The sequence below is a fragment of the Fukomys damarensis genome, unplaced genomic scaffold (genome assembly GCF_012274545.1).
Source record: "Fukomys damarensis isolate Sample0158 unplaced genomic scaffold, DMR_v1.0_HiC HiC_scaffold_38, whole genome shotgun sequence".
In the NCBI taxonomy this organism is placed as follows: Eukaryota; Metazoa; Chordata; class Mammalia; order Rodentia; family Bathyergidae; genus Fukomys; species Fukomys damarensis.
In genome coordinates this window covers 45,840,267-45,851,783 of record NW_022900950.1, presented here as the reverse complement: position 1 = coordinate 45,851,783, position 11,517 = coordinate 45,840,267, and the positions used below count along the sequence as shown (strand labels likewise).

General features: G+C 38.4%; 1 protein-coding gene across 1 annotated transcript in view; it reads right to left on the bottom strand.

Moving 5' to 3' along the window:
- Dleu7 (deleted in lymphocytic leukemia 7) overlaps window positions 1–11,517 on the bottom strand; it is a 17,537-nt gene that overhangs the window by 5,287 nt on the left and 733 nt on the right. The window contains exon 2 of the mRNA XM_010637107.2: window positions 11,379–11,512. Coding sequence (XP_010635409.1) covers window positions 11,379–11,512 — 134 coding nt within the window. The remainder of the gene's footprint in view (window positions 1–11,378; window positions 11,513–11,517) is intronic.

Genomic DNA, 11,517 nt, shown 5'->3' with positions numbered 1-11,517 from the left:
TACTGAATCTGTCAATTAAGTCTAGAAGTTTTTTGGTGGAGTTTTTTGGATCTTCAATGTAGAGCATCATATCATCAGCAAATAATGATAGTTTAACTTCTTCCTTTCCTATCTTTATTGCTTTAATTTCTTTCTCTTGTCTAATTGCTGTGGCTAATGTTTCCAGAACTATATTGAAGAGAAGTGGTGATAGTGGGCATCCTTGTCTTGTTCCTGATTTTAACATGAAGGTTTTCAGTTTTTGGCCATTCAATACGATGTTGGCTGATGGTTTTTCATAGATAGCCTTTATTAAATTGAGGTATAGACCATCTATTCCAATTTTTTGCAGGGTTTTTATCATGGGTGTTGAATTTTATCAAATGCTTTTTCTGCATCTATTGAGAGGATCATATGGTTTTTGTCCTTGACTTTGTTAATATAATGTATTACATTCAGGCAACATTATTCTTAAAAGCAACCAGAATAAAAGTCAGATGTGATTCAAGAAATGACAAGTCAACTGACTTCTCACAGTAACAACTGAAGGGAGAAGAGAATGGAATAATATAGTGAAATACAATAGCTGTTAGCCTAAAAAAAAAGTTATACCTATTAATTTATTATTTAAAATTCAAGGAAAAATGCATATACTCTCACTTAAAAGGACAGAAGGAGTTTACCATTGATAGATACTCACTATTAGCTCTTTCTAAGGATAAGACTCAGCAGAAGAAATTCAACTCAGAAGGAAAGAATGAAAGTTAAGAAGCAAGAGTGAACAAAAATCTTAAACACATGATGTGAACCTAAAGAAATGGTTATTTGAAACAAAAATAACTAAGGACTTACAAAAGCAAAATAGCTATGAAATGCATGATCCTTAACATGTACAATGGAATGGCATTCTAAGTACTGGACTTTTCCAGATAAAGATCTGAAGATTGATAAATTTCAGACTTGAAAAGTATGTGTGAAGAGTATAAAGATTACCATTAAAAGTAGAGATATGAATGCATACATAAATACATAAAACTTCAAACCAGCAGAAAAAATGGTATGTTACAACTTACTGATCTTATTTATAGATGGTGAAAATGTAGAAATGATGGCACAAACATAAAACAAAGTAAATAGAAAGTACTAAATAGGATATTAGCAAGAAATCTGAATTTATCAGTAAGCACAATAAATGCCAATTGATAAACTCACCTTTTGAAAGGTTTTAAACAGCTATCTATATGCAGTTTACAAACAACACATGTAAATCTAAAACTACATAGCGAAAATAAATGGATAGTGACATAAAAGAAGAGGAAAAAAGAAAGGAAAGAGAGGGCAAAATACAACTGGAAAAAGATCATTATATGGGATAAAATAAACTTTATAACCATAATATGCATTTAATAAACAAACATGAAGGCTTGCTTATTTTAATTCAGCTTTCTCTCAAACTGATAAGTCAAACAACAAAACCATCAGCATGTACGGAAAAGGCTGAAAAAAACACTTAAGCAGAATTTTGAGCCAAGAGAAATAAGCTAAGAATTCAATTCAATAGGTTAGGGAAAGAAAAAAGATAATCCTGAAGAAAATTAAAGGAAGAACTAAAAGCTGAGGCAAAGTTTGATAAACAATTAAAGTTTGATAAAAATATTCAGTTTGCTTCCTAATTTTGTATAGAAAGACATACTATTTTCCCCCCAAGAAACACCCTGTCACTTGGGTATAAGGACTTGGGTTTCTAGAGAAGTGCTAATTCGGCAACATCCCTCAAGGATCAAAACAAATGCTCATTTTTTTCAATTCTCTAAACAAAGGCGGAAGGCCAACTGTGCAAGCTAAAAGCTGGAATAGATGGATAAACACAAGACAGTCTCTGTTCTCAAGTATTCTCAGTCATGGTACTTGGATTTTATTTTTTTCTCATTAAGACATTCTTACTTCCTAACTTTATGTGTTGCCCACTCCTGCTCAGATGTCAAGGGATCCTTAGATCATCCGTCCCTTACTTTGTGGGGTAACCTGTGTCACTGAAGCAAATTTCTTAGGAATGGAAAAATAGGAGGAACAATTACTGCGGTCTATTTCCCCAAAATCCACATCAAGGGAAATTGTCTGCTTGTTTTATACAAGTAATCCAACTCTTAAGTATGGAGTGGAAGGATCAAAGAAAACATGCAAAGGGAAATTCAAAATAGAAGGAGCCACTGAGACCTGTGCTGATGTGTGCCTATCAGCTAGTCTGAAAAGGTATTCATCATCCAGTGAAGATTAAAATGCCTTTAAAAATATAGTTGAGGGCCTAAAATCTGAAGTCAATTTCACATTTATTGTAAAGAATCAAAGGTGGCATCATTTGGGAAATTACATGTATAATAAAATTCGACTGCTGGGCCCTACTAATCCCCAAGGCCCGGAGCAAACCTCTCTGGCTAGCTCTGCAAAGTCTCTCTATTTTACTATTCTACTACAGTATTTCCTTCTTATCCTTTCCCAAATATATTAACAGTCAAAGAAAACAAATTAATAGGAATAAGCTTTCCATGGGCCTCTTAAACTAGGGGAGGGAAAAATTTTAAAAAGTGATTGCTTCTCTTCCTTTCTGGAAGGTCTGAAGGCCAACTATGAATACAATAATCATTACTTCCAACCAAACCTCTGCTACTTCTGCTGCAGAAGGTGGGAGTCGCAATCACAGTATTAAGACGAGCCTATTTAATGCATCACAGACTTTCAGCAGAAACTTGAATGATCAATATTGATTATGATTTCACTTAACAGTGTTTCCATTCAGTGACAGAGTGTATCCTCCCATCAGCTTGTACTTAGCAAGTCCCAGATGCTCCCAGAAATGATGTAATATCCTACACTGCACTTTGAGCACTTTTCCAGAATCATAACTGTATAGCTGAACAATCTAAAGCAGGTTTTAGAACTTCTAAAGCATTATGTAATTTCAGGTTTTGGATATGAAATGTATTGATTACTGCAATGGCCCAAATTGATGGCCAGCATTTACCTTTCCAAGTGAACTGAATTCTCTCCCATGACTGATTTACTAGGACAGTGGCCTAGGTCTGTTTATTCAGTTAATGAGTTAATTAAATTTATTTCACATGTGTATCAAGCCTCCACTACATGATTGACTACAATGACTAAAAGGCAGTAAGACATGGTATCTGATCTCTAAAGAGCTTATAACCCAGTAAGAGGAATGAGACACATAGATCATATGATCAAATGTTCAATGAAATTGAGGGCCATGGTAAAAAAAAAAAAAAAAGTTACAAAAACTCAATCCTATGGAAAAACAGATAGGCATACATTCATAATCTAAGCATAACACAGGGTTCCTACAAATCTGATGTGTGAAGGACAGCGGGAATCAGCCTTTCTATTTCACCCCTCAACTGTTCATCTAAGACCCATCCCAAATTATAAACTGGGCCCTAATGAGTTACAAAGAGCCCACTGTCCAGTGGAGGAGAAAAGGCCACACAACATAATTACCAAGCTGTAGATACAGAGTGAGGAGAGCAGGGGTTACATGGGAGCAAGCAACTAACCTTGACTGCAAGCGACTCATTTCATGTTTCATCCTTGACTAATTTCACACTATTTTTTCCTAAGCCTGACTGAGTGTCAAGAGCATTACAAAGCTCAGATGGGCAGTGACTGAACCCAAAATGAAGGCTGGTTTGTGTCTGTTCCCTGAAACGTAACTGAGAGGTCTTGGCTATATGAAAGCTATTCAAGACATGGAACCTTCTACATCTTCTGAAAAGCCATGCTTAGCCAATCAGAGACATCTCAGTTAGGGCCCTCTCTCCTTAGCTCTGTTCTTTCCCATTTGGTGCAAGGGAGATCTCTTGGGACAATGCCACCCTTTTGCTTCTTTGTATTATGCACTGTTTATTAGGAATGCACATATCTGGAACTCTTGAATAATTTAAAATATGTTTGAAAAAACTTTAAAATAAACTCTTTGCACCTGCAGAGGTACACACACACACACACACACACACACACACACACACTCACACACAAAGGAAGGAAAAGCCCTTTTTAAACTTCTTACTGAAAATAAACATTCATATCAGAACTGAAGGCTTGAAGACAAAAGGCATCTGGCCACAGGAGTCAGTTTCAAAGCTTGTTTTCTGAAAGCAATACCAGTGGATAGCAAAGTCAAACATACAATATAACTTTCCAGGCTCTAAAATACAGATAATGTTTAAACAACTCACAAGATATTGAATTTTTGTTTGTTTGCTTTTGTTTTTATTTTACCTATCATGTCACCTTCGAAATCCCTTCTAGATTTACATAAACCATTAATCACTTCATGATCAACCACATATTGGCTTTAAAGTAAATTCATTTAAAATAAAAACAGTCACAACTAGAGTTATATTCTCTTACAGTGGGTTTACAAGCTTGTTTCTTTTTATATTTTTTCTCTCCAGCTGTCCATGAAGACCCCTACAGTGCGGAAGGAAAGGAAAGAGGAGAGAGGCCAAAAAGTGAACAGAAAAAGAGAGGGAAAGGGGAGAAAAAGAGAAAAGAAAAAGCAAGATTTTGCCTGTCCTCGTGGGATAGGACCCAGCATTAATAAATTTTTCACTAGCCAGCAATTGCTTTTCACTTGCATCCCAGGGCTGCGCCTGAGAAAGGAGCACGATCCACTTCCCCAGACCCATAAGGATCCACTATATGAGAAGTATAAAGTGAGAGTGATGTTTTCGTTTCACAGGGAGGTTGTGAAATACATACTATCATGAACCAGAAATTGTCCCCATTTTATTTGGTTCATCAGCATCTGGCTCTGACCTACTTATTCATAGGGCTCAGTTACCACTTGCCTGAACCCAAGGTCAATCTCAAATAGATATGTAACTGTGTATTAATAAAACACCCAATGAAGAACCAAAGTATTTGCCAGTCACCATAAAAAGTCTATTGTCCACAGGAAATTAAACATTTTTACTTGTGGTGGACCCAGTATAACACTCACAAATAACTAAGGTTTCTCATCCATTTGATTTGGGTATAGCAGCATTTTCAGCAGAAAAATCCACTGAAAAGCACTTTTGTAATGAACACAAACACTTGATTCAGGGGTGTTCACAAGGCAAACACAAAAACTTTAAAATGCTGCAGCATTTCCACTAAGTTGGCAAACATAAGTAGTTTTGTCTTAGAGCTTTCCTGAAATCTCCTTCCTCAAATTTTCATTTCAAAAAGCTGTAAAGTCCTGATTTTCATGTCTCTCACATTATAGGATGTTACAAAGCTATATAGCAACCACTATAGCCACGTGTGGAATTGGGAATGGGGAGGACAACACAAATTCTGTGAAGAAGAAAGCACAATTTTATCCCAAATAATAAGCAACTCCCTGATTATGGCTACTAGTGACCAGGAACATTTATTTCTCTAATACCATATTAATAATTCTGGAAGACACAATTCCCAATTTTTAAAAATTGACTTTATGAATGTTAATGGGGAAAATAAACCCCTCATTCTCACTACCTGCCCCTGAACAACCCAATACTCATACTTGCAGTTTTCAAATAGCATTAGCAATGATTGTGAAGCCAATGCCAACAGTTTTACGACTGCTGTTATTGCTCCATAGAATGAGAAAAACAGCCCAGACTACTGGACGTAGCAGAATCACTGGCACCAGAATAAGCTAAGTGAAACAGGTGAGCTCACAGACAAGTTTAATACACAAAGGCAAGAAAGTTCTTCTGCCTCCGAAAGCTGGCATCAGCCATAGTGTCTGTGCAATTTGCTTCAGAACAGAATTCAGAAAACTAAATGTTTTTAATTTTCAAAGGAACACCAACCAAATTCAATCAGAGTCACTGTGTAATTGGTTTGGCTAATGATGTTTAAGTGAATTAGTCATTTTTCAGCAATTCAAAAAAATCCTAAATGGGCTTCCTTCCAGTGCCCTGTAGCCTTCTGTGCTCCCTTTGAATAGCAAATATTACTTGATGATTTGCTGAGTTTACCTAGTACTTTTTGTTACCATGTAAGGTGACCATCACAGAAGGAGGCATATAGATCACCCAGTGATATTTTAATTGTGTCCAGGCAGTCCTGCAGTTCCCGTGTTAAAGCTGCAATCCCACATGTTACTATCTTTGGAGATAGGGTCTTTAGGAAGATAAGAAGAAAAGAGATCCTACAATGGACTCTAATCTTCTATAAGAGGAGATAATAGACCCTTTCTCTCTCTCTCTCTCTCTCTCTCTCTCTCTCTCTCTCTGCATAGGACCAATGAAAGGCCATATGAGGACAGGAAAATTGTCTATCTATAAACCAGAAGGAAGCCCTTGTGAGAAACTGAATTTGCCAGCACTTTGATCCCAGACTTCTAGCCTCTGGAACAGTAAGAAAATAAATACCTGTTGTCTAAGCCACTCAATATATGATGTTTTGATATAGCAGCTGAGCTAATATACATAATTTGTGATGCAACTATCACAGTGAAAGCAACATGCAGTGCACAGTATGTACGCCTGTGGCTTATCTACCATGTACTGTCATGTATATTATTTCAGCAGGATATTTATAATAAACACCCTGTGACCTGACATGTGACATAGAAGGAGTGAAATAAGTCTCGTCACATCCTAGCTGCAAAGTCCTCTATTCTTCTAAGCCTCAGTTTCCATATCTATTAAATCTTTTTTTCTTGTTTGTTTGTTTGTTTTTGTACCAGAGGTTGAACTTAGACCTTGTGCTTGCAAGGCAGGCAGTGGAACTACTGCACTAAATCCCTGGCCCTCTAATAAATATTTGCCAAACTGTTTGATACTTAATTTATGCCTCAATTCATCAAGAGCCACTATTGTTAATCATTTTTTGTCCTCCATGAAGAAATTTATTTCACGTTTTCATGCATGTGTTTGATATTTGTAAATGTTCACAAAGAGTATTAAGTGTTGAAATTTTCAATTAAAGAGTAAAGTATTATAAAAATGTTAGTTTCTACTGTGCTGTGGTTATCTCTACTTTCACACTTGAAAATTTCATATTCTCTGCCATCAAGGTGTTTGTTTAGTGACTTACTCAACTATGACACATAAAGTCAATCATAGGGCTAAAGACTAATCGCTGTTTGGAGAAGAAGCTTCTTGAAGTCACTTTTTGTCATCTTAACTCACATTTTACCAATCTCTGAAGAAAAAGGAAACACAGAGTTCTTAGAATTTATCAGTATCAAAGATGGAACTTTAGGGGCCGGGGATTTAGCTCAGGGCTTCGGTGGCCTGCCTTGCAAGTGCAAGGACCCGAGTTCAATCCCCGGTACACACAAAAAAAGAATGGAACTTAAAAAATAATAAATAAAAATTCATGAGACAATTACCTATTAATAGCAATAATAATGATGATAATAGCTTAAATATATGGATACTTACTATAGGAAGCCGAGGCTAAGACTTTCTGTGCATTATCTCAGCAATTCTTTAGTTTAGATACCACCATCTCCACTTTACAAATGAGGAGAATGAAGCACTAGAAGCTAAGTAACTTGCCTGCAGCAGGAAGAGACAGAGCAGGTTTGGAATGTGTAGTGGAACTAGATTGCTGTACTGTGTTGGCTCCGTTGCAGGATCCTTATTGCCTGCATCTGGGCCATAACCTCTAGTTCAAATGAATTTCCCTCCTACCATCTGTAGTAACACCACCAAAGAGAACAGATGTTAGAGAGGTTTCCACATGCTTCTAAGTAATACACAAGTGTTACTTCCACGAGCAAACTTCCTCCTGAAACCATTCTCTTGTAGAAAACCACTTTGCATGTTCTTAATATAAAACTATATAAAACACCCTTCCAAATCATTTTAATTAACATTAAATTAATGAAGCTGTGTCTGCATAACCAGCCCAGAGAGAGCTGGAGTTCTTGAGTCTAAGTACTTCATAATCATTAATTAATAAGCCAAATGGAGATACTATCTTTCCCCCAAACAGCACACCACATAGATTAACAGATGCTGGCTTCTCCCTGCTTCTCTCCCTATTGAAAGCCCTAGCTGTTAGCAGCCCTGAGATTTGTTGCTCCACTGCAAGTGGACAGCAGACTCCAGAAGAACTGCTGAGGATCCCTTCTGCTAATGAGCACTCTAGACTCTTCTAGAAAGCAGCAGCAACACATCTAGAAGTCTGCAAAGCTTGTGCAAGACAAGAAAGGAAAGGACCATAACTCAAATGGATGGGTGGAAAAGAAAGCTTTGAGCCTTTTTATGAACTGAGAGGAATCATAGAAAATACAGCAGTGTCCCTTATACTTTCCCACTTCCATTTATTTGTGTTCAACCATGGTCTGAAGATATTAAATGGAAAACTCCAGAAATAAATAATTCATGAGTTTTAAACTACGCATGGTTCTCAGTAATATGATGAAAAAAAATTTTTGTTGTTTTTTTTGGTTTTGTTTCATTTTTTGCAGCAGGGATTAAACTCGGGACCTTGTGCTTGTGAGGGAGAGGTACCACTGAGCTAAATCCCCAGCCCAATATTATATCTTGCACTGTCAACTCCATCCCATCCAGGACATGAATCATTTTCCTATCCAGTGGTTCATGCTGGACATTTTATACCCCCTGCTAGTCACTGAGGAACCATCTTGGTTATCACATTGGCTGCCAAAATAAGGTAGTGCTTGTGTTCAAAAAACATTTTTCTAATAGCAAAATATAATATCACAATGCCTAAAGCATTCATCTAGCCTGATCTCATCATACAGGATGTGAATCATTTCACATCATCATGAGAAGGGTGAGTACAGCACAATTAGATATTTTGAGAGACAGAGACCACATTCATGTAAATATTATGGGTATACTGTTATACTTGTCTATTTTATTATTAGTAATTATTTATTAATCTCTTACTGGGCCTAATTTATAAGATAAATCTTATCATAGGTAAGTACTCATAAGACTAAATGTAGTATATACAGTGGTATCTCAGTTCACAAACTTAATTCTTTCCACAATTTTGGTCAAAGAATTCATTCCATGATTCTGTTTGCAACAGAAATGGTTGGACTGAGGTAGCACTGCAGAAGGTTTAGCAGTATCCTCAGCTATCCATTGGGGTTCTTGGAATATATTTCCCAAGGATAAAGGAAGACTACTGCATAAAGAGAAAGGAAAGGATGGATAGAAAAAAATGTGTAGGGGAGGAGAAGGATTTGCTTCCCTGCTTAGGAGAGACAGTGCAAGTGGAGGGAGAGGTGTTTATTTATTCATTCATTTCAAGAATAAAGATGAATGGAAATGCAACAGTTGGGAAAGAGTGAGACAGTTTATGTCAGATGGGCTCAATTTTCTAACAAAAGAAGTGAGAGGTATAGATTTAGATGAAGAAAGCCTGAAGAAGGGTAGAAAGTGTTTAAGACCGAGAGTCAATTAGAACTAGTTAAAGGGAACACCACATATAAGTGACTACTACATTAAGCTCTAATGGCATAGTTTCAGCTATAATGATTATTAGGAGCCTGCCTCCTTGACAGAGATCATGGGATTTACTTTGCCAAGGAATTGAGTCAGGCCCTCAAGCAATGGTCAGATCAAACTGAAACCTTGTTTTCTGTGATTCATCTGGGTTTCTGTGGCTTTTCTACTCAGGGCTTGCAGGACAAGCCAAGGTTCTCAGCATGCCATGCAGGCCTTTCCCCATCCGGCCCACACTTAAGTCTCCAGCGCTATTTTTTGCCATCTGCCATACTGAACAAATTACAATTCACCCAAAGCCCCAGGCCATTTCAATGCTGCTTGACCTTAGATCACATTCTGAAATGTCTTCCCTTTAATATCTGGAGAGAAAACATTTCTTTTAAAGAGTTTCTTTTTCCAAAAAACCCTTCCATGTTCACCCAAGGTAAAACAGTTTATTCACTCTCTTTTTGTCAATGAATCTATGCCCTGGATATGCTCCTAGTTGCAGATGATTTCATATTTCATCAATTCCAAGATGCACATTTTCTCACATTTAAAAAAAATGCCATGAAATTAGGATGTGATTTACATTCAGTGGTGTGCTATAGCTTATTGGATAGGGCTTTAAGTGTCTTGGCAACATCAGTAACAAAAATCCATCCTACCCTAGAGGCCACTGGCAAAATGCAGTCTCATTTTTTAACTTCCTAAGGTGATTGCAGAAATGCTTCTCACCTGCATGTGGTCTCATTGTTGGCATCTGGCTCCACCATCACCCTCACTGACAATGTCTGGGGACATTTCTGGTTGTATCAACTTGGGGTGGGGAAATACTGGCCCAGCATCCAATAGCCCAAGGCCAGGGATTTGTAAAGCATCCTACATTACAACAAAGAATTGGCCAGCACAAAATGTCAATGGTGCACAGAAACCCTGGTGGAAAGAACAATTCTTATTTGTGTGCATAATATGCTTTATTATGTTTGACTTTAAATACACATTTTATAGCGTATAATGCAACTTAAAATGTAGTAATTTTTCTGAACCTTGCTTTGTAGAGCAAGAACAGCAACTCCCTTGAGGAGTGCTCAAGCTTTCCCAACACCCTTCCCTACTTCCTTCTCTAGACTGGATTAATGCAGCTATGTTTCTGGACAGGATTTAAAAGCCAGGTCTCAAAGAGATTTGTGACCTTAAACCAGTTATACCGGTTAGTGGAAAGGTCAAGACTAGACCTCAGCTCTCCCATTTCAAGGATCCCACTCAGCTCTTTCCTAACTAAACTGGCTAACACCATTTGGTACAAGAGGAACCTGTGACTTCTGAATAGGAGCCCGGTACCTTAGCAGGAGTTCCTCTTAGTAGTCACACTTTAACACCTGGGATCCATCCTTGCACCTTCCACCCTTCACCTGGCTTTACGAGCATTTAGGTTGACTCGGTAAGGCCTGTGTGCTCTTTGGGGAACTAGATTCATGAAAAGAAATAATAATTGTGATTCATGAAAGTGAAGGAACTTTAAATAAATGTAGATGAATTCACCTTGCAAAAGGCAAAGATGACTTTATATTTAAGGCTCTGAAGGAAAGGTTTGGAAGGAGGGTAGGGGAGCTGCCCTCCATCCCTAGAAGTTGCACATGTGGAAAAAGCCTTCAGCTACAGCAGCAAGCTGATTTATGTGAAATGAAGGGGTTGCAAAGGAAGATTTTGGCAAGGCCTCGCCTGCGTCCGAGTTCTGCAATCAGGCGGGCCCCGGGTGGGGATGCGGAGTCCCCTAGACTGTCGCTTCTCCTCCTCTCTCTCTCTCTCTCTCTCCTCCTGGGCTGAACAGCAGTGGGCAGCCCCTCTAGGGTTCCCCGGCCCCACCCCATTCCATGGAGGCCCTGCAGCCCCGCCCTGAGCGCTCAAAGGGGCGGCGGGGCGCGGACTCACCTTCAGGTGGATGGGAAAAGACCGCTCCTGTTGGAGGGGCCCCAGCAGCGTCTGCTCTACGCTGACCAGCTCCGAGGTCGAGTCCACCACGCGGGCCAGCGCGCTGCGCATCGCCATGCGCGCCAGAGTGCAGGGCCCG